At 40.4% G+C, this 23,808-nt stretch overlaps 2 protein-coding genes and 1 pseudogene across 3 annotated transcripts in view; 2 read left to right on the forward strand and 1 right to left on the reverse strand.

Moving 5' to 3' along the window:
- Positions 1 to 4,050, forward strand: part of Ttc19 (tetratricopeptide repeat domain 19) — a 33,917-nt gene extending 29,867 nt beyond the window's left edge. Inside the window, exons 9-10 of one of the 2 annotated variants that reach the window (XM_021212461.2) lie at positions 1,242 to 1,404; positions 2,280 to 4,050. In XM_021212461.2, coding sequence (XP_021068120.1) covers positions 1,242 to 1,404; positions 2,280 to 2,413 — 297 coding nt within the window. In that variant the 3' untranslated portion in view covers positions 2,414 to 4,050. The remainder of the gene's footprint in view (positions 1 to 1,241; positions 1,405 to 2,279) is intronic. The other variant, XM_021212463.2, reaches the window with a different exon arrangement.
- A 1,221-nt stretch (positions 4,051 to 5,271) lies between these two features.
- Ncor1 (nuclear receptor corepressor 1) overlaps positions 5,272 to 23,808 on the reverse strand; it is a 136,397-nt gene continuing 117,860 nt past the window's right edge. The window contains exons 36-46 of the mRNA XM_029545802.1: positions 23,144 to 23,309; positions 22,304 to 22,797; positions 19,234 to 19,362; positions 18,390 to 18,553; positions 17,872 to 18,083; positions 15,715 to 15,858; positions 13,876 to 14,018; positions 9,471 to 9,524; positions 9,074 to 9,295; positions 7,637 to 7,813; positions 5,272 to 6,313 (exon numbers count right to left, since the gene is read on the reverse strand). Of these exons, the coding sequence (XP_029401662.1) occupies positions 6,126 to 6,313; positions 7,637 to 7,813; positions 9,074 to 9,295; positions 9,471 to 9,524; positions 13,876 to 14,018; positions 15,715 to 15,858; positions 17,872 to 18,083; positions 18,390 to 18,553; positions 19,234 to 19,362; positions 22,304 to 22,797; positions 23,144 to 23,309 (2,093 nt within the window). The 3' untranslated portion in view covers positions 5,272 to 6,125. The remainder of the gene's footprint in view (positions 6,314 to 7,636; positions 7,814 to 9,073; positions 9,296 to 9,470; positions 9,525 to 13,875; positions 14,019 to 15,714; positions 15,859 to 17,871; positions 18,084 to 18,389; positions 18,554 to 19,233; positions 19,363 to 22,303; positions 22,798 to 23,143; positions 23,310 to 23,808) is intronic.
- Positions 19,397 to 20,167, forward strand: LOC110331135 (annotated as a pseudogene).

Below are 23,808 nucleotides of genomic sequence, written 5' to 3' on the forward strand. Positions count from 1 at the left end.
AGAAGGAAGGACCATCCAGAGACTGCCCCACCTGTGGATCCGTCCCATAAATAGCCACCAAACGCAGACACTATTGCATATGCCAGCAAGATTTTTCTGACAGGACCCTGAGATAGCTGTCTCTCGTGTAAGGCTATGCCAGTGCTTGGCAAATACAGAAGTGGATGCTCACAGTCATCTATTGGATGGAACAAAGGGTCCCCAGTGGAGGAGCTAGAGGAAGTACCAAATGAGCTGAAGGGTTCTGCAATCCTATAGGAGGAACAAAATGAACTAACCAGTACCCCCAGAGCTCGTATCTCTAGCTGCATATGTAGCAGAAGATGGCCATCATTGGGAGGAGAGGCCCTTGGCCTTGCGAGGATTATATGCCCCAGTACAGGGGAACACCAGGGCCAGGAAGTGGGAGTGGGTGGGTTGGAGAGCAGGGTGGGGGGAGGGTATAGGGGACTTTTGGGATAGCATTTGAAATGTAAATGAAAATATCTAATTAAAAAAAAGTACAAAATGAATTTTATATAATTTTTCAAAACGGGCAAGACAAAGTATTTTTAGGATATTAAATGTAGAATTGAACCAGGTGGTGGTGGTGGTTTAATCTCAGCACTCAAGAGGCAGAGGCAGGTGGATCTCTGTAAATTGGAGGCCAGGCTACAATGAAATCCTGTCTTGAAAAACTAACAAAGAATACAGAATTGAGATCATCTCTGCTGCTTCTGGCAAAGCCATTGTTGGGGTAGGAGTTGATTGCTCTGTTTGATAACTGCAGTTCACCAAGTAAACAAATCAGACTGAACATGCAATATTTAGGACTAAATACAGAGAGCCTGATCCATGTTATTGGGGAATAGTAAGCCAGCCTGGAATTGAGAGCACCATCTGTCTTTCTCAGTTATAAAGCCATGATGAGAGCCTCCATAGTGCAGGGGATCTGTTTCCTTCTAGGGAGGATGGGGATTGGAGTAGTAGTGCTGCTGTAATACTGTGGGGCGCTCCGTGGTGCTGGCTCCTCACTCCCAATCCCTCTAGGGCAGAATAATCCTGCCCCATTCTGAGTGTTCATAGTGTACAATTGACATTGTCTACAGCACTGTGTGATCAACAGATATCTGCAGTTTGTCCCTGTAATTTTGTGAAATTCTAGTAAAGTTGAAGACTTGTATGTATGCAGTGTAACAAACTTCAGGTTAATGTTCTACATAGGTGTTTGTAAAGAAAAGGCTCTTTTTTCTTTTTTATAGACCATTGTGCTGATGAGTGACTTGGCTACTACTCTGGATGCACAGGGCCACTTTGATGATGCCTACATTTATATGCAGAGGGCGTCAGATCTGGCAAGAGAGATAAATCATCCTGAGCTGCACATGGTACTCAGCAACCTGGCTGCCATTCTAATACACAGAGGTAGGTTGCAGTGGAAACGGATTGCATTCTGAGAACGTTTTCATCACTGGGCTTTGAAATGAAATGGTTTTGGGAGGACAAATGACAATGAAGAAACCCCAAAGTCAGTGCTTCTCAACCTATAGGTGAGGCCTTGGGGTCAAAGGACCCCTTTCACAGGGCTGCCTTGAGACCATTGGAAAACACAAATGTTTACATTATGATTCATAACATTAGCAAAGTTGAAAATAATTTTATGGTTGAGGGTCACCACAACTTGAACTATTTTAAAGAGTTACAGCACTAGAAAGGTAGAGAACTACTGCTATAAGTTAAAAGGCTAATACTTTACAAAAGTGAGGAAGCAGGGAAAGGTTGGCTAAATAAGGGTAAAAAATGCATGTGTGTTAAAGTACTATTTTGCTTAATTCACTAAACTGTCATATTTCTGCATGGCCATATGAAGGCAGAGGACACTTTGCAGTGATAGGTCCTTGTCTCTGTAGAGTTTTACAGATTCTGAAGTGTTTTCACATGTATAATTCCTCAGTGTTCTGAAACCACAGTATAATAAAGCATCAGATTCCTGCTATTCCATAGTACTCAGGGCTTCTAAAGTTTCCATAAACCTCGGAACATAGATCTCTGTTGCATGGAACACCACTGTAAAAATCTCTGGCCAAAGGGAGAGCCCACTGTAATTCCATAGCACTAAGTACTTTAAAGCTGACACCTACTTACTACAAGCTTCTCTCACCCAGCTGTCATGTATGCAAGACACCAGACAGCACTAGATATCATTTTTGAAGCATCCAGCAAATCATACAGTGTCCTCACTAGTGGTTCCTGGTGAAAATACATATTTTCTTCTCCCTTTTCTCTTTGGGTTATTTTAGAACGATACACACAAGCAAAGGAGATCTACCAGGAAGCGCTGAAGCGAGCAGAGCTGAAAAGAGATGAGGTTTCTGTTCAGCACATCAGGGAAGAATTGGCTGAGCTGTCAAGAAAAAGTAGACGTTTGACTTAACTTTGTGAAGCTATAGAAGTTCATTTTGTTGTAGAGAGGGTAACCTCTGATATCCCACAGGAGTAACTGTTCCTTCGTTGTCTGGACCTCAATCAATGTGTAAATCATTGTTGAAATTCAACGTTCTTCAACTCGGCTTCGGAGAAGGACAAGTTGCATACACTGCCACTTTTGTTTCTAAATTTATTTTACTTTGAGATGGGTATCTATGTGTAGGCTAGCCTGGAAATTGCTATATGCTTGAAGTTGGCCTCCAACTTGGAGTACTACTCCTCCCTCAGCTTCGAAAGTGCCTGGCCCTACTTTTGTTTTTAAAGGTGGAACAGCTTTTACCCTCTACTGACTGTATATAAGGTATAGTCCACGCTCATCTGAGAAAGTTACAGACTACAGTTGGCCAAGTTCCTCACAATATGGTCATTATACCTTCCATAAGAGTTTGATTCATGCTTACTCTTTTCTATCCATTTCTGGCAAACAAGTTACTTGTATCATGACACAGGAGGATTTTAGCTCCCTTACACAATTTTATTGATACATTGTGAGATTAATGACTAGGAAGGGGAATGATAATTCTAGGTGGCCATCATTAGGCAGCATTCACTTGTAAAGTGGAAGTGAGACATTTGGCCTGTGTATCTGTTTGTATGTAACTACTAAAAATGGTGGTGGCAGAAGGACTGAAGCCCTTGTCAGCACTGTCTGAGCACTGGGCCACAGAGTGGAGTAACGTTGTGCTGACGGCACCGATGTGCACATGGTAATGTGCGGCCACTGGCCTGGATCCTAGTTAGCTCTACTTTTTTATTTTGCAATCTCTGAAGGCTGAAACCAATTAGAGTGTTTGTCTGACGACTTTATCACTGCCTCAGAGTGTATAAAAATACGATACATGGATGGAGGCTTTTACCTTTGCAGTCTGGCAAAAGGCCTTTTGCCTAAGAGAAACACATTTTTTTTTCTGGGTGCCACGAAGGAACCCTGGTGGTGATGGCACGCCAATGGAGGTAGGCGATGTGAGTAGGATTGCCAGTGGTCTTTGGTTAATGTGTTTGTTCTGGGAGAATCTCTATAATAAACTAGAGACTGCGCAATTGTATGGATTCTAATAATCTTGGAATCATAGAAAAATAATGGCCAAGTTACTAGACAGACATACTAACGTCTAAGTCCTCAGAGCTACACCAGAGCCTGTGCTGTGGGGAATGCCCCACATTCTGTTTGAGTTCATCTACCATTCACGTCCTAACCACATGTGATCCCACTAACCATGAATAACCAGATAAGAGAGTTCAGTTACCTTTGCTTTGAAAATGTTTTTACTTTTTCATAATTCCAGAGTTACCCAAGTTAGCTTGTTAGGCTTTTTAATGTTCCATGGTGACTGACCTCATGTCCTGTAGCTGGGGACACGGTCTGTGTATATTCCCAGCAGCATTCATTTGCACTATTATAAAAAAGGCAGTGAGACAAAGGGACTCATCTCCTTTTACTGATTACAACTTTAAACAATTTACATTTAATTTCATATTAAAGTTTTAAACTATACCATGTTACTAGGGTTTTCAGGGCTTAAGTGTATGTAAGACAATCACAGCATATGAAAATTTAAAGTGTAGTATAAAATTTCTCACTAAATAGACTGGAAAATTGTCAGAATATTACCTCTGCTGGAAGACCTTGATTTAGTTGCATGTGCATGTGTTACAGATATAGTGCTGGCCCACAACAAATGCTACACCTTGATTTGCAGCTGAGGTCATAGACTCAGTACTTGCTTCTGCCCTTCTCGGTAAGACGTCCTCCATCTCCTCCACCTCTCTAGGTAAACTTTTTGAGGATTCTGTTCTATTGTTCTGAAGTAAGAAATGTTTCTAGATTTCATGTTGTATTGTCATAAACATGGATAGCACAAGCAGTCTTCAGGAGGAGCTACAAGAGTAGGTGATCAAGCTAGATTGACTGATACAGTAAGACAGGAGCAATCATCATTTTTTGGGCCAGTTGACAAAGTGACTTACTAATAAGTTCTAAACTGTGACTATAACTTGGCAGGGGGACACTTTCAGCAGTAAACCTAATCAGAACACTTGGTCTTCATTATGTTTGTGACTACTGTAAAGGTAATGACTACAAGTGATAAGAATCCTGTTCTGGCTGGTCCAGAACTCATCTTGTAATCTAGACTAGCCCTGTACTCTTAGTGATCCGCCTGCCTCTGCCTCCTGAGTGCTGGGATTAAAGGTGTGTGCTATGATGCATAGCTAAAGTTTAAGATCTCAAATGTCTGTCTGTCTCACTTGCTGAATTACACGGACAAATGCCTAGCCTGCACCTTCATCTATAAAAAAGTGATCAGAAAACCTGTGGTATATAGATAGATGCTAAGAGGTGCTCGGCAGTGGTTCTAGAGACTCAGATTTGCTGAAAACCTCGCTTTCCCTTCTAGTTCTTAGTGGCATTATCCCCAAACTACTAAGCATCTATCGGTATGCAGTGGAAGGAAGCCTAAACACCATGATAAAGCCATATGAGAACAAATCTGAATCACAGCAAGCAATTCTTAATGAAAACAGGTGATCCTACAGTACCATAATTAGTTTAAAATTCAGTCTTTAAATTACTTGCACCTTAAGAATCTGTGTTCCCTAGAAGCAGAGGGCGGGCACTGATGCAGAGGACTGTGCTCAACGGTGAGTTCACGATGCAGCATAAAAACAAGCCTGGAAGACAGAGGGTTCTATACAGAGTGTTATCTTTTTAACTCTGCCAATTCTGTATCTAAAAAAGAGCATGTATACTTCTTGTTTGAAACCTGAGAAAGGAAGACTCTTATGTCACAAACGATGTACTGTAGCTATGGACAGGATAGTCAAAATTTATTTCAGAACAGAAGCTTTGTCGGGCTGCATCAGATGCAGAAGAATACTCAGGGGCGTGGTTAAATTACCAGTGTGCATAAACATTGAGGTATGCTGCAAAAAAGCCTTTAAACTTTAAAACTCAACTATAACATACCCATGCAGTAATTTTTTTCAGTGCTACCAATGAAAGCCAAGCCTGCACTGGAACTCACAATATGACAGTTGTGTTGCTCCTGTCTTCTGACCTCATACAGGCTTTATGACAGGGTATGTGTTAAAAACCTAAATATTTCCACAAGATTTAAACATCACTGGGAAAGCTGAATTTGGAGGAAACAAAAGAACAATGCCCATGACAGCCAGCACTGCGAAACTGGACTGTGTGAGGTTGTTTTGAGGCTGGGGTTAAAAAGATACACAAAGAATTTTAAAAATTACCCCCAGTTGATTCGCTGATTTAAATTTAAGTACACCAGATACTACAGCAAGGGGATACACTGCAAAAAGGTCATCTATTTACAGAAGATTGATTTAAAGACATCATGGTTTTCTTTACAAACAGATGTAAGAACAAGAATTGTCCACTTTAAAAAAAAACTCTACACTTCAACCCTCCACTGTTATAATCCATTGAAGTGCCTGTATTAGAGGCAGATTTTTTTGTTTTTTTTTTTTCCCATTTGATTTTCCAAATGAATTTCCATCATTTCTTCCTCATTCATGGCCCTGGCTCTCCTGAGAAGTCTCTGGGCACAAATCATGGGAGGGCAGATTAATTTTTTTTTGTTTTTTTGTTTTTTGTTAATCTTCAATAAAAACCAAAGCCAGAGGGCTCTCCTACGCACAGCTCAGTCGTCACTATCAGACAGTGTCTCATACTGTGCTGAGAGGAGCGGGGCAGGTTCCCTCTCCCAGATGCGGTTCTGTTGATGCGGAGCTGCTTGGGTAATGGCAGATGGGGCGCATGCGATCGGTGTAGGCGGTGTACTGCTGAGCATCCGTATGGTTAGAGGGTTGTAAGGGAACTGAGTAGAACCTGACAAAAGAAAAAGGAAGTTTTCACTGTTGTTAGCATTCAGCGCAGTCTTTACAGGATGGAACAAGGCAGGACGCTGCTCTAGTAAAACGGTCTGCTGATGCCTTGAGTAAGAGCAATAAGTCTGTGATGTCATATCACATGGAGAATTCAAGTAGGGAACTACTGAAAATTAAGCTGTAATCAGAGAAGCCTAGCCATGCTAGTGACTTTCCAGTAGAAATCAGAAATACAGCTCTTAGAATGTGGCAAAAACCCAGAACCAGGCTGTGTGACCTCTACACAGTCTCACGTGCCCAACTTATGTATGAGATTTAAACGGGGCACAACAGTAGTATTTCCCTTTGTGATTTCTCCATTGCATATCTATCAGCTTAAGACCATAAGAAATAAGAAATATATTTTATAAAATAATTCCTTCCTTCCCTAAAATAAAGTAATGGACCCATGAGGTAAGAGAACGGCGAGGTGGAGCGGATATGGGCAGGAAATGAGAACCAAGTCCACTGACATACTTATTTATGTGTGAAGTTGCAGCACATCATGTTGTATGCTAATGTACATGCTAATGGATTTTGCATTTGTACGAGATACATATACATAATTCTTTTTACACATGGCATTAGAGGTTTAAAAGGTAAAAGCCTTAAAGTATACAGATATAATAATAATTATGAAATTGTTAGACGCAGCAGGAGGGCTCAGATTTCAGAGTGGGGAACTGGACGTGTGCATTAATCCATGTGAAAGAAAAGCATACATTTCTTGAAACTCTCACACAAAAACTTTCTTTGAAAAAGAGGCAGGTTTTTAAAATATTTAATTCTTGTTTGATTGTGTTGTATATTCTGTATGGACATGCTTATGCCATGACATGGGTGAAAGTTGCAGAACAACTTTTGGGAGTAGGTTGAACTCAGGCTACCAGGCCTGCAATCCCTTTATACTTCAGTCATTTCAATATCTCATTGACTCCTACAATTATATTTTTAAAGGTTACCCCCCCAACACACTTGTGTTAAAACATTACATTGCCCAGTTACAATTTTGATTTCTTAGTAAAAGCTTAAAGGTCAGTCACCACAGTTTATGGAAGAGCTGGAACCAAACTTAACTTGCAAATACTGGTTACCACCATCATAGTACAGACACAGGGATGTATGGATCATGTAAATAAAGAATCTTTTTTTACAACTAGATCTAAGTAACTACATAGAAAAAACAACAGTTCTTGCCCAAACTGTACTAATTCACTGACAGGTGAATTAAGAAAGCACTGATACAAACTGACTCTCATTTTATCGGTTAAGTGAGGCTCCTCACCTGTTGAAGAGGGCCTGTCTTCCCATGCCCATCCTGGTGTCTGCCTGTGGTAATCACCTTCTGAATGTACAGAGGAGACAGAAGAAGGCCTTTCAGTTCCTAAGTAGCTTTGTCCAGGAATAGGAGATTTAGACTTCCTGCTGTTTGATTTGTTTATCAGCTTTGGTTTGCATACTCCTGAAAATGAAATTCAAATTAAACTATTGATTATCAGTGACAAAACCAAACCCTGCCAAAATTTTGACTACATAATGCTAAGTGGGGAATCCAGATCAGGGCACATCCTCATCCTATTAGGTGGCAAAGGAAATGCTGCTGGCCTTAAGACTATAGGTAATGTTAATAAACATCTGCTTCGCTCTGCCCCCACCAACACCCCAGTTTAACAGAACCAAGTGGAGAGGTAGAAGACAGGCTGCAGCAGCTATGCCTCCTACCCCAGGACCTCACAGAAACTTTTCAAGTCTCACTGGCTCTCTCTATCCTCCCACCACAGAGTTCACAGCACTGAGACACATGTGACTGGGTTCTATAACAAACTATCACAGACTTAAAGAACCCATATCACTTAGCATGTATTTTTCAATCAGCCCCAACAGTTGCATCTTACCCCAATTATATCACTTTAACTCCCTAATAGTTGCCAACTGATTTTAAAGCACAGAAATATACATGCTATAAAAATTAGGAGAGCAAAAACAAAACTTCAATGTATAAGTTACAGGGGGGGGAGGGAGGCAAACATTAAACGGTCATTGCTTTTACCCTTTTCTTAACCGCAGCAAGATTTTTACCAGAAAACAGGAAACAAACACAAAAACCTAAGAGATAACTGCTTAAAAGATAAAGGGATTATATATAAATACTGAAAGCATGGTGTCCGTAAGGTTCTTTGTAGGTTTGATTTATAGACTGTAAATGGTGTCATACACTCTGTGGCCCCTCCCTATAGTTATCTTGAGGAATTGCTATCCATCCAGTATCTTTCTGGGCTCTGGGATCTCAAGGATTGTAGGTTTAAACAATTTTCTATTTGAATTATCTTTCCCTGAGATGTATGGGGTAGGAGTACAAGTATCAGTTCTTCCTTCTGTCCTGTTGGTCCTAGGGACCAAGCGCAGGTGAGCAGCATTGCTGTTGGCCCATGCCTTTGCCACGATGGCCTTTTGCTCCCTTTCTGTGATCTCTGTGGCTTGCAACTGCACTGAGATTTGTCCATTTTTATGAGAATAGTAAATGACATAATAAAAAACAATACTGGAGCTGGAGAGATGGTGCAGTAGCTAATAAGAGCCCAGGACCCCAGGTTAAATCCCCAGCACCCACTTAGTAGTTCACAACCTTCTGGAACTCTAGTTCAGGTGGATCCAACACCTTTTTCTAGCACATGAGTTCTCTCTGTGATCCATCAAGGAGATAAAGCACTAAAAACCTTACCTGCATGAGGTGATGGGTCCCCTTCATCTCTCCGTGTCTCACTGCTAGTCACAACTGAGGTGCTGGCACTACCAGGCACAATGCCCACAGGATGGGGCATGACAACACCATGATCTTCAACTTTATCATCGAAACTTCCCATGAGAGCCTTTCTGATGATGTCTTCTAGACCAAGATTACTGGCAGGATCAGCAAAAGAATGGCTTCTTGAGCTCACTGCACCTGAGGAAACAAAGCAGTGTGCTTCTTGGTTTTGAGGCAGATCGTGGCAAAGGGAAATGAACAGCTAGTGAATTCACAGCACTCAGAAACTTGACAGAAATGTTGTACTCACTGGGGTCATCCCTACCTATTGCCTTGTTTTGTTCCCTTCTCATCAAATATTTAAAAATCTTACCTGATGTAGTAACTGCTGGCAGATTGAAGATCTCTGTTCCTGGCTGAGCAGCTGCTGTATTCAACAGATTAGGTTAATTGAGATGAGATAATCATGATACAAAGTCTCTAGAAATTCTAGAATAAAAGTTAGCCTTTTAATTTTCTACATACATTTCATTTATTATGTGGAGATAAACTCTCTCTCTTGGGGTAGGGAAGATATTAGGAAGTAAAGTCAGGTCAGGTTGAAAATTAAAACACAAATAAGATAATTCAGAAAAGAGTAAGAAATGTTGCATTGCTGAAGGGGGAAAGCACGCATACAGAAGAGGAGAAAGTTCTTTGCAGAACAGGAATCCAGGCTTCCTAGGGATGAAAGCCTGGACTTGAGGACCCAACCCAGTGGACAGTGTGGAGCAGTGATACTCCCAGGGCTAAGTGGAAGCTCTGCACTTAGGGACTGCCTGGAGAAGAAGAATTTCCTTGATTCATCACCTATTCCTGGTAACAGTACAACTTATCATTTGCAACTTGAATAAATACAGATGAAATGAAGACCAACTATAAAAGCACTTGTGCCTTAAGGGAAGGGACCTAGTGACCTAACTTATTTCTGTCACTTATGTGCTACTGAGGACATTAAAAGAAAAAAATAATTTTTTGGAAGTATGTAGATCTGTAACAAATGATACCTGAGCAGTATATACTATGGGAGGTAGACTTCTGTCAAAGGGTGAGAGCCATTTATGAAGAACACATGCCTAGAAATTAACATTAGTGATTGGAGCAGATTGAAACTGACAAGAGGAAGAGGGGAGAGTATTGTAAAACAGAAACTACAGGCAGCACAGTGGTGAAGCCAGCCTGAACTCACACAGCGTTTATAGGTGTTATATGTTAGTCCAGCACTTGAGAGGCAGGAGGGTCTCTGTGCCAGAATTATTAGAAACTCTATATCAAAAAGCCACACACATATACAAAATTCAAATGAATACAATTTTATTTAAACAATGGTAGTAGTCACAATGGTAACACACTGTGGCCCCCTCCCTTCCACAGCTTAACTATGTTGTTTTCATATATAGATCAGAATGGCCTGGTAACTTAGTAAAAATGCCATTTTCTTTTTGAAAAAAAATATGTACGGGGTCTGTGCAGCACCAGCTGTCCCGGTACTCTGTAGACCAGGCTGGTCTTGAACTGCCGCTTTCTACATTCATGGGGCCTTATAATTTAAGTGCTTAATAAGCCCTCAGATAATCAAATCATAATGTAGCTTGAAGCCTCCTTGTGTTTTTTTGTTTGTTTGTTTTAAGATTTACTTATTTTATATATGAGTACTCTTATCTATAAGCATGCCAGAAGAGGGCATCAGAACTCGTTATGGTTGTAAGCCACCATGTAGTTGCTGGGACTTGATTGAACTCAGGACCTCTTTGTGCTGAGCCATCTCTCCAGCCCCAATGCCTCCTTTGAGATGTGATGATTTGTTTATAAACGATAGGAAAGAAAAGCACCTGAGAGCTGAGCTAACAGAGGAGGCCAAGAAAGGAGTGGCAGGAACTTTGTGTGATGAATAGAGTTCAGTTTTATTAAAGACCCAGTAATATACTCTATTGAAAAAAAAAAAAAAGAGATGGATTTCAGATATAAATTCAAGGGTTTTCAGTATGAAATTCAGTTTTGAATGCTCCAAAATTACAGTGTGTAAGGGAAGAGGTGCTAAGTGCCCTGGAGAAAACCACCGAGGGCCAGACTAAAGAAGAACTAACTCTGCTAATGGGAGGTGGCACACTTAAAACTGTGAAGGCATCAGAAAAGGGAGTGGTTTGGGGGCTTTTGGTTTTTCAGTTCTATTTCCCAGTGAAGGCTGAATGGTACCTTAGAACCATTGAATCTTTAATATTTATAAATTCCTTTTTGTATAATCAGAGCTCTTAGAATAAAAACATCCCAGGTTCTTGAGACTGGAGAGATGGCTCAATTATTAACAGCACTAAGTGTTCTTCCAGAGAATCTGGGTTTGATTCCCGGCATCCATAAGACAGTTTACAGCCAGCTGTAACTCCAGTAACAGGGACACAAAGCTCTCTTCTGTTCATTGTAATACATAAACATACAGGAGGCACTCATACACATAAAATGAAAATAATCCCAGACTCTTTAACAGTTTTGTAAAATTGGGCCTTAAAATGTCAGCACACACACACACACAAAAAAAAAGTCAGCACACTATCTCCTCTTAGGTAACTGTTTTCTTAGAGAGCACTCATCAACACAGTACTTAGATTAGTAAATGCCTGCTCAATCACCAGCTGTTATTGAGGACAGTGTAAATACACTATCAAAGGAAAATCTATCAAGTCAGCTTTATAACTCATAGCATTCTCTGTTAAGAATGTGACACACACTAGTCAGACAACACAACACCAGGGTGAAATGGTCCCCAACAACCTGCTGACCTTCAGCCTTGGATCTCTATACTTGGAAAGGTCATCTCTTACGTACATGAGAGCACCGGGGTTTTTTCTGTTGTTGTTTTTTTTGGGGGGGGGGGGTCCAGACAGGGCTTCTCTGTGTAGCCTCACTCTGTAGACCAGGCTGGCCTCGAACTCAGAAATCCGCCTGCCTCTGCCTCCCAAGTGCTGGGATTAAAGGCGTGGTGATTTTTTAAGAGTGTAAGCATACGAACCTTTAAGACTGGAGATAAAAGGCCTGGCATGGTCATGTTTTTAGTGATGGGCTGGGTGTTAGTTAGGCTGTCAGTCCTGGTCAACAGTCTATAATTTGTTGCCACTTCAAGAGAATCTAGTGCATTCCTATCTTGAAACCCCTTCTACTAATGGTCATTATTGCTCACTTTTCCATAGTAAATCTATATTTGATGTACTAAAATGATGAAAAGGAAAGCAAGGTATATCTAATAACTGAGACAGGGTGAGTTCACAAGTGATTGTGGACTCATCCTTTTTCTCTTTACCATTCAACAGACTCAAATTCAATGAACACTAATCACAAGTAGTAGAGATATAATTATACGTCTGCTTCAGTTCAGTTTCAGAGCCCAGTTTCTTTTGACAGGGTTAGGAGAGTAGCAGATCATCGATCAGAGAAGGTCTCTCTAGATTTCCTATCATTGGTAAATTAATAAAGCTGGCTGGTAGCAGAACACATGCAAATAATAGTACAGCAGCTATCTGATCAGAGCAAGGACATCAGCCCAAAGGGAAGCGAGGGTCTGCCATCCAGTCATAAATACATTACCAACAACTTTGGAGACCAAGTACAGAACAGTTGGGGGTACATTGGTGGAAGCAAGAGATTCAGGTTGGAATGCTGGGTTTGAGTTGCATTCCTATTACTACTTGTGTGGCCTTTATCAGTTATTAAACCTCTCTGACTCAATTTCCTCCCTCATTTATAAAATGAAGATAATTACATGTACTGCTGTGTATAATAATAAATATTTAATCTTTTTCAACAATTACTATTTATTTTTTTAAACATAGATAAGTTTATCATAGTTGCATCTGTATGCTACATGATTGCACTGAGACCCTTGAGATCCTATCAGGTTCTGGCAGGTTAAAAAGCACCTAAGATGAAGCAAGTATAAATTGCCCTGCCCAATGGATTACTAGAAATCCAGAAAACAGCAAGGAAGAGGTAGTTTCAGAATAACCCACACCACCTTCCCATCTGTTGTTCGGTATGATGCCATTCATGTAACTTAGCTATTCAGGTTGCTAGGATGAATGGGAAGATAGCCTTACATTATAATGAGAACGATATATTTAAGACACATCATACCATTAATTTGAATTACTCAGAAGATTCCCAAAAGATAGGCTACATAAAGTGAGATAATATAACAAGAACATGTGAAGAACAATTGATCAAACAGGACTTAGAGATAAGACTCATGAAGAGCATGCTTTTCAAATATTTGAAGCCGAGCCTGGTGGCGCAGGCCTTTAATCCCAGCACTCGGGAGACAGAGGCAGGCGGATTTCTGAGTTCGAGGCCAGCCTGGTCTACCAAGTGAGTTCCAGGACAGCCAGAGCTATACAGAGAAACCCTGTCTCGAAAAAAAAACCAAAAAAAAAAAAAAAAAAAAAATCAAATATTTGAAGATAAAAAAAGGTAGGGCAAACAGGCTTTAAAACAAGATAGAAATCAACAAAAAACTATATAAAATTAATTTTGCCTCATCATTAGTTCTCCATGAAGATGAATGGCTTCAGAAGACACCCAAGTTCCTGCTTCCTAAGAAGGAACTATTTGTGAATTTGCTGACATTGTATAGAATCAAAATGCTCTATAAAACCCATCAAACTCAAATATTTTTTTAAAAGAAGGCAACATTGGAGATAGCATTGTTAATGCATGTTTTATTTGGAGTTCATGAAAAAAATCCCACTTACCCATATCAGAGTCACCTCCACCAGAAGAGTTCAACTTACGAAAAATTTCCTGCTTCTTTGATTTAACCATGGGTGATGTGCTTTCAAGCTTGGTGAAGAATGAAGGCAAGTAGCTTATACTTCCTGGTGATCGAGAATCACTCCTGTCAGGAATAGAGTTCAATCTATTATAATCATGTACCCTAGGAACACTCCTTTAAATAACAGGCACAGAATACTCAGAAAACTACTGCCTTCCATTCCAAACCCTACAAAGCATACGTGACCATGAACTCATTAAGAAATAGTCTAATGCTTTTCAGTTCCGAGAAATACAACAGCAAAATCAGTATTAAAATAAAGATGATCCACAGGATCGCCTGTCTCTCTATTTATTTATCTAATGATTTTTGGCTCTGAAAAATGAAATGGTAAAATTGGGATTAAAAGGAAGATGATATACAGCTCTATCTAGGTTTTTTTTTTTTTTGAGACAAGAGTCTCATTATGTACTCTGACTGCCTCACTTTGTAGACCAGAAAGGTCTTGGACTCAGATCTGCCTGCCTCTGTCTCCTCAGTGCTGGGGTTAAAGGCATGTGCCACCCACCATGCTTAACTAATCTACAGCACAAAATCCTATAAGATAAAATGGCAAAGTAATAATTGGAAAACTCATCAATTTTTTTTTTTTTTTTTGCTTCACAGCACAAACTATGGTTATTTAAGCTAGGAACTAACTTACTAGCAGCACTGTCTTTTAAGTACACTAGTGTGACAAATGACACACTTGTCTATAAAATAGCAACAGCTTGTGTCAAGCCAATCACTAGTTGGACCTTAGCAAACTAGCTGCAGTGTCTACATAAAACGGCCTGACTAGAGGACAGACACCAGAAGAACCGAGTCTTAGTACAGAGAACCTCATATTTCATTGGTAGCTTCCTATATTCAAAGTTCAGCAAGCTGCTCTGACAGAGATGGTAACAGAACACATCCTATCTGGTCATATATGTGCTCATTTACCACTAACACACAACATTATCTGTGAACAAGGACAAAGAGGAAAAAATGGTTCCCGTGCATAAAAATCCAATTTGGGAAAACATGAATGTATAATTATTTTCTTCCTCATTTCATTGAAGGTAATACATGTATTATATACAATAAATTCTCAGAAATTCACCAGCAGAGTTAGACCTGGTTTAAAACTGGACTTTCCTCTCCTTACAAGGTTTGGCCACCATCAAATTGTGTCTCTGGGGTGTTAATACCAAGAAAACAGTGTTCTTTTGAAGAAAAGGAATTCGGACAACAGAGAATATAACATAAGGGTGAGACAGCAGGAAATGAAGCTTTGTAAGCCTGGTCCTGAAGGAATGCAAATGCCACGCTAGTGACTGTGTTTTGCACATTGTATTTTAGCTAACTCTGGGGACAAATGAAGACTGCTCTGTAATTCAGGTCAGCATGGTTAAAAGAAAATGTATAAGGAGGGTACTGTGCGTGTGGTGTGTGCAGTCCTGAATATTTGACACAGGATTAGTGCTCTGTGCTGACTGAAGCACTGCTACCAGATGGCCAGGTGAGTCTTGGGAAAAGGTCTTCAACAGCTAGCTTGCAGGAGCAATGAAGTCTCTCTAGCTTACTGAAATGTGATGCTTTGGCTACTCGTATTATTAGCCAGAGTAGTAATGTTATCCAGCAGTAGTAGCTCAGGGGAGAAAATACTCCTAGATAGTCTTCCCACAGTCTTATCCTTCATAAGAACCAAAAAGAGAGAGGCAAGGATTTAGGCAAAGCCTCAGGCACAGTCTGCACCTAAAAGGAGTTGGGGCAAAGACATGTGCATCCTGCTCACCTTTGCTCGGCAGGGTCCACTCCCCTCTGTGACAAAAGCAACATGCTGTCCTGCTTCTCATGCACAGCAGGGCCTTGGGGTGGGGAGATGGGCTCATAGGGCTCTGACGGGATATGACTCCTCTCTGGAGATTTTCCAGGCCTGCTGGGGTATAGAAAAATGCAATATTTTAGGTTGTACTCAGTCTGATTTAACATCTGCATTTACTATTATAGCTACGTATAATCTTACAAATGATGGTATTTCCTACCCCAATCAATCCTACCATTCTTAAAATTGTAGTAGTTGTGAACCTTCAGTCTTATATCCATCAACACCCACATGCATGAGAAAAGGCCTAATTTATCTTCAGGTCTTGTCCTTTTTGGCATAATCTTTAGTTTACATACACTTCAACCATACACATGTATTTTTTAATGTAAAAATAAGCACACATATCTTCCTACCTCTTTTTCCCAATTATCAGCTATTTTTATTTGGCTCATGGTGCACATTCTATTCTAAAACTGCAGGACTCCCTGGGTATGGATTAGTGGTAGGCCATTTGCCTAGCCTCATTATGTAAATATTTTAAATGATAAGTAAGATAATTTTACTAAGAGCAATGAAAGAAATAACCATCATCTTTCAGATTAATGGAAGTAGGTTTTAAGTAGAGAAAAGCCAACTAGAATCCTTCTTCATAAATTTCATCAATTGTTCCAAATCTGTAACATAATAGTTGTCTATGTATTATATATCTATTTATGTATCTATCTGTTTATAGTGTAGGTGTCTTATTGTTTCTCAGGCTAGTTTAAAGGAACTCCTGGGTTCTGCATGTCTTCCTTCTTCAGCCTCTGAAGGATTACTGCCAGCCTTCTGTTCTTGATAACTTCACTTTTCTTTTTTAAAAGAGAAAAATATACACTGAGTGTGGTGGTGCACACCTTTAATCCCAGCTCCCAGAAAGCAAAGACAAGTAGGTCTCTTCTAGTTAGAGGCCAGCCTGGTCTACATAGCAAGTTCCAGAACAGTAAGCGCTACACACAAAGACACTGTCTCAAAGGACAACCCCTACCCAACCCCCAAATAGAGAATAAGCATGCTTTTATTGTACCTTTAAGATCACTAAGCCTTTTTAAATGGGTATGTCTAGTATTTGCTTCAGAACAGTCCAGTATGGCATGAAGATGGGGTGGGGAAATGGGATAGGGAAGTGAGAATAAAACGCTGCACTGAAGCACATGCATGCGGTTTTCTATTGTGTTTTGTTTGATTCAGGAAGTCTACATAGCCCCGGCTATCCTGAACTCCCAGAAATCTGCCTGCCTGTCTCCACATGTTGGGATAAAAGGTGTGAGTCACCACATCTGGTGGTTTTCTACCCTTAAGACCAGCCAACTTCTTTTTTGAAACAGGGTCAGTTACCTGCCTGTCTCTGTCCAGAGTGCCTTCTGCACCTGGCTCGTTTAGAGGGGTGATTATCTCCTGCCAATCTCTCTGTACCTAAGCATTGGTTTCCACTTGTCTCATTTATCCATCCTCTGTGTATATTCAGAGTATTTGCTACAATCTTTGTTTTATTGATAGTCATATTCCTGTTCTTGGCATTTTTATGAATTTCGTATTTAAATATAATTTGATATTGATGTTTAGTGTACTACTTTGAACTAAAACCTCTGATTCCTTTTTGATAGAATGTAGAACATTGTTAACAAATAGTACATACGTTCAAGTCCTGGGGCCTTGTCCATACGAGGCAGGTGTGCCAAAACTGAACTATGCTCACAGCCTGTGTTTTCCCGTTATTGCTATTGAGTTTTTTGAAATGGTCTCATTATTTAGCCTAGGCCAGCCCCAAGCCCTTGCCTTCTGAGTGGCTAGAAATATAGGCATGTACCTGCCCAGCCTGAGAAAGAATTTTCAAAGACTACTCAAACTTGTGCAAAGACTACCCAGCTACATTTGAATATATATCAATCCACATATACAGTGCTAAGTACTCAGACAGCAGACATCCTGAAAACAACAGACACGAGAAAAATACCCCTAGTTACTCTTTCCAGAGAATAAGGACAAATGACATTTGATATGAGAAATGAATCTCCTAACTTATAGACATATTTAAATTATCTCATTGCTGCAAAATTTGTTTGGTACAAAACAAAACTATACCTTCCCCGGGATTTATCCACAAGATTTTCTGGAGAGACTCTAGGACCTGGTCTGGGATGCAAGACAGTCTGAGACTGTGGCTCTGGGCTGTAGCGACTTGAGGTTTTAGTTCTTACAGGTGTGGATGACAAAGCAGACGGTGACGTTTGGAATGTAGAAGTAGAAGGCTGCGAGGGAACTTGATTTCTAGCAAAATCTTGTGTGATAATTTGCTGTAAATGAGAAAAGGAGGAAGTCAAAAAGCTATTAAATACCTCCCAAGAGAGCTCCTGTGAACTCAGCTTCTTGTTTTGCATTCTTTGTGTATTTCATTCTGAGTACAAAACAGCCTTAAACTCAGCATTAATCCTGTCTCAAAGTCCCGACTGATGGGATATATGCCCTCATGCCAGCTTAACCTAAATATCTTTACTAGGATTTTCTTGTTTCAAAAAAAAACAAAAAACAAAAAAAAACCCTGCTTTCTGCATATAATAACAACAACAACAATAATAATAATAGAAGTAGAGAAGACTTACACAGATGTGGTCAGCAAGTGTGATGAGGCGATGGGTCCTGGGCACCTGTCCCATTCCCTCTGACTGGGAAGATGGGGGCAGTGGTGGCTGTTGCTGTGGAGATGGTGATTCCTGCTGGGACCGATAATGATGCAGTGGTCCTTCATACTGTCGAGTGGACTCATCTAATAGACAGTGGGTAGATACATTCATAAGGGTGCTACTGACCCACACTCAGTATCAAATATAGAGCATAACTCAGAAAAACTTAAGATATGCACCAATACACATAATTTATGTATTTATATCTAGGAACAAAAAATATCCTCTGATTTATTCTACTAGTTTTCATGCTTCTGAGTGTAGAAGTGAGCAGAATTTTCAGCCATTTTCCTACGTGTGTATATGCACACGTGCTTGTTAGAGTGAGTGTGCACATGCAGGCAAAGGCTGCTGTCAGTCTCTTTCCTCCATTGCTGTCTGCCTTTTTATTTTTGAGACAAGATCTCTTGGTGAACCTGAAGCTTATGGATTGGCTGGCTAGTGAGTAGAAGGCATCTACAATTCACACTCCCTGCACCTCTTGCTCCAGTGCTGAGCAAGTTACAGGACTCAGCATTGTGCATGGATTCTTGGTATCCAAATTTAGGTCCTCATGCTTGTGTACCAGTTACTTTAGATCTATTTTCAAAAAACTATGCACAAAAGAGTAACAATAGTTTAATAGTGTATTTTGTTAGTACAGCTCTAAGCATTTCAAGAGTACATTACTCTGCACCAAGTTAATCTTACCATGGCCTAGACAGGTAACTAAAAGCAAATGTTAATGCAAATAAGAAACACAGAAGTGGCAAAACAGACATACTTTCTGCTTGATTTGCCTTAACCATCTCTGGCTGATAGGCCTGTGGCTTTTCCTGGGGTGGTGCAGGTGAGCTGGCAGGGCTTATCACCTCAATAGCATCACTAGGTGTTTCATACCTGTGAGAAGACACTTTAAGAAAAGAACCTTATTTTAAAATGAATCCATGGAAACGTATCAAAAGTCCAAGTTCTTCAAAGCTATTTGCATATTTTAGGTTTTTTTAATTCTGCTAAAGAAAAGTCCAGTAGCATTCCATACTAGCAATAAAATAAAACTTAATCAAACTCAAAAGACTATTAAAGGTGCCTCTGTGCACGGTTGTAGGTTTTTAGAGCATGAGATGAAACAGAATTAAAAACATATTTGTGATAAGCCCCTGGGAGCTAGAAAAGAAATCATAGCACACATCATCAAAGGAGATTAGTAAGTAAGTAAGGGGTAGATCTCAACAATTGATTCCAATAATTCCATTTCCGTGGAATCTGATCCTAGCAAAACAAGCCATAAAGCGGTTCACGGTGCAAGACTGTTACTGCTTGTAAAACACTGGAGTGAGAGCGCGGCATTTCCATCTTCGGGCCATCACATTTGTCGTGTTGACCAGCTAGGAGTCAATTCAAAACAGGGGATATTGAGAAAGACAAGATATTTGTTCAGACGTGTGCCCAGTGCCACACTGTGGTAAGGGAGGCAAGCATAATACCAGATTGAATCTCTATGGTCTATTTGGGCAGAAGACAGGTCAAGCTGCTAGATTCACTTACAAAGATGTCAACAAGAAGAAAGGCATCACCTGAAGAGAGGGTAGCCTTATAAAGTATTTGGAGAATCCTAAAAAAGGACATCCCTGGAATAAACATTATCCTCGCTGGAATTAAGAAGAAGGCGGAGGGCAGACCTAATAGCTTATCTTTCAAAAGTTACTAATCACTAATTTGCCACCTTATTACAAAACAAATGTCTCATGGCTTTTAATGTATATCATAATTTAATTCGTAAAAAACAAAATTAACATCATGCGTGACTAACAATGTTTTTGTTGGACAGTCCTGATTTCAATAAAACTGATATGTGGCAAAAAACAAAAAACAAAAAATGCTATAATGATTTTCTCAAAGCATTGTATTACATTGTGAAAGTAAACAGGAGTGGTGGGAAATATGTGAAGAAAATAACTTCAAAGAGAGGGAAGATATCAACCAATGGGGGATGCCCACGCAGATCCCTCTAAGATACAGACAACTTTCAAGAAAATGGCTGGTCTCTGTACATGGATGCCATGGGCAGCTTTTATAAACTTGCCATGCTTCAGAGCTGACATTTTGGAAGTCAGGTACAACTTCCTTAAGAAACTTCAGTTAGTGGACATGTACACGCTGTTCCAGATCCTGAGTCAAGGCTGTGACCTTGGCTGAACACAGGCATAGAAGATGAACTACGTGGCCACTGCATGCTGCTCTTACTATTTAAATGAGCATCTCTACACACCTGTCAGGAAAACAATGCCTAGGAGCTAAAATAAACTACCATATTGTGAGCAACCCTGACTTGAAAAGTTTGTATTCACCGTTAGTCACTGCTTATGAACCAATATCTCAGATGACAAGAACTGCCAGTATCCTGGCAGCATGCCCTCTAGTTGCAAACTACATTCATTGAGCTGGAGAAGATTGGGGTGCAAGGTAAAGGATGAGGGAGGCTCTCAAAAGTTACATTGAAAATGACACTGAGTAGTTGTCACTAGGCTGTGTATCACACAGGATGATGCCTAATAATACAAAAGATAACTGCACTCAAAAGTAAGAACACGGGCTGGTGAGATGGCTCAGCGGGTAAGAGCACCCGACTGCTCTTCCAAAGGTCTGGAGTTCAAATCCCAGCAACCACATGGTGGCTCACAACCATCCTTAACAAGATCTGACTCCCTCTTCTGGAATGAATGAAGACAGCTACAGTGTACTTTCATATAATAAATAAATAAATCTTTAAAAAAAAAAAAAAAAAAAAGTAAGAACACAGGAATCTAAGAATTTGGGCTTTCTGTTTTCAGACTGCTGAAAATACTCCCAAAATAAAGTTTGGTATCGACACTGACCAGAGTCCTTAGTCCATGAATCCCCGCCGAGATGTCCTGCATTGCTCTCTTGCCCCTGAGCTAGCAGGTTTTTGCAAGATGAAAACCTATGTAGTACATATTCAAGACAGTGTTCATTCTTCTGCAGTTCATTACCAAGCTGCCTACTTCTCTCAGAAAAATTTGACAACTAGTAATTGCATAAGTGGACACTCAGATAAGGCCTGTCTGCTGTCCAGTGCTACTGCATTTCCCTAATGGAGATAACAAAGGCATGGCTATGTGATTAAAGTGCTCCCAGTATAACACAACTGCTTGTTCTCTTCTAAAATTTCAGTAGAATAGAAATTAGGTCATATGTAGGAAAAATTTAAATGACATTTTATTAATTCATGTAGTTTCTTCTATGTATAGCGCCTGTATCACTGCATACATGTGATATCAGCTGGTGCCACAGTCACTTCTCCCATTTCACTGTGGGGGTTCAGATCACCAGATTTGGTGCTAAGAACCTTTACCAGCTGACTGATCTCATTACCCGTAAGAAATTTTAAAAATGCTGCACTTTTGTGTAGTATTTTGATTCTAACTTGGACCAGAATCCAATTCTCAAGAAAGATGCCAAGTGAATACCAGTCACTAATTATAAGCTTGTTTTTAAACTACCTTAGAAAAAGGACAGAAGAGGTCTTGGGAGATGAGAGAACGCACACTGGCATCACAGACCTTGAAGATACTCCTGTTACATTCAGAAGCTCCTCTCCCCATCAAGCCACTTTTCGCTATAATCCTTGTTTTCCCTAGATAATATATTATACTTAGACCATAGGGATATGTAAATCATAAGGATACTGGAAGATACATTTTTGCACCCACAATACCATGTTGCTGTCAGGCATTAGGATTGTTTCATACCAGGACGGGCTTTACCTAAAGCATAAAGTAATTCTTTACTCAGATTTTACCACATTGTGAAACTCAGATTGCGATACATACAGCTACTAGAAGAGTCTGAACTTTGAGAGCCACGTTCCCTCGCATCCTTGTCCGAGGCAATTTGCCGGGTGATGATCACGTCTATGAAGTTAGCTGCAGTAATGGTAGTCTTCCCTCGGGTCCTTAGCTCTTCCTCATATCTGGATTTTGGAGGAGGCCCTTTATCTTTCCCAGCCTCAGAATACACTACTGAGGCATGAGGCTGGGGCTTGCCACTTGGAAGGGCTGAAGAAGTGCACACACACTGAACAGATCTCTTCTCCACCTCCAGGTTTTTCTGCTCTAGCTGCTGCTGTTCACTAACTGCTGCTGACCTGCTTCTCAAATTTTCTTCTAACCTGGCAGCTTCATGCTTACTCTCTTTTGATTTGGAAACATCCATCTGGGGTGCAGAAGCTGCAGCATCCACAAGAGCAGCCAGGGCATCCGCAGCAGTGTTGTAACGGGAGGCTGGCAGGCCTTGACTTATGGAAGGGCCCCCAGAAGGCAGTGGCCTGAAAACAAAATAGAATAAAGGTGGTACTTAGGGGAAGAGTATAGGTATAGGGGAGGGGGAATACCAGAGAGATGAAAGAAAAAATTGCATTTAAAAAGAGCTTAGCTAATAATCTTGATCACTATAGTCAGTGGTTTAAAGACCAAGATGGCTCAGCAGGTTGCTACCAAGGCTCAAAATCTTAGTTCTAATTTTAGGACCCACCCACATGGAGAGAGAGAGACAGAAGAGACTCGCAGAGGTTGTCCTCACATCCGCATAGTCATCCATAAATGTAAGATTAAAACCACATGCAAGAGATGAACTTATTTTGGTCAAAATGTTTATGAGTACAAGAGACTGACATGATTCGTAGCTGAGCAGTTGGATCCAAAGGTGTGATTACACTGGTTCCATTGGTTCCCTGGAAAACACTGGGTCTCTGTTGCAGCACGGTCTCCTGAGTTCTTACTGAAGGGGAAGGGGAGCGAACGTATCCATGGCTGCCAGGGCGGCCTGGCTGTTCTGAACCTGAATGGGGGTAAAAGAAAAAGTCAGACTGATAATCTAAAAGAAGCAGCTACAGAAATAAGAGCAGCAAAATTTACAGAATTTTTAATTCCTAGTATTACTAAGCAGAACATGAGAAGAAGAAACTTGATACTATACTTTCTAGAAATGGACTCTTAAGTTTCTCAATAAACATACAATAAAACCCAACAAAAATAAAACAAAATTTCAGTTGTCATTTACTGTCATTTCCAGTCTTGTTACGAGTTTCCATCTTAATTCCAAAAAGAAAAGAAAAGAACCAACAAGGAAGTGCTGCCCATTTCAGGCTCGCATCCTGAAGACTGCTGCCAATTCTAAATTATGATCTCCCAATCAAAGTGGGTACAACATCCCATGAATCACAGTGAAAACGACATTTGAGACTGGCTTGAGAACTGGAGATTAGGGTAGGCAGGCTGAGCAGTGAGCTAGCTTCAGGAAGCCCACTGTCTAAGCCTCCCCAACTCTGCGATTACGA

The sequence above is a fragment of the Mus pahari genome, chromosome 14 (assembly GCF_900095145.1).
Source record: "Mus pahari chromosome 14, PAHARI_EIJ_v1.1, whole genome shotgun sequence".
NCBI lineage: Eukaryota > Metazoa > Chordata > Mammalia > Rodentia > Muridae > Mus > Mus pahari.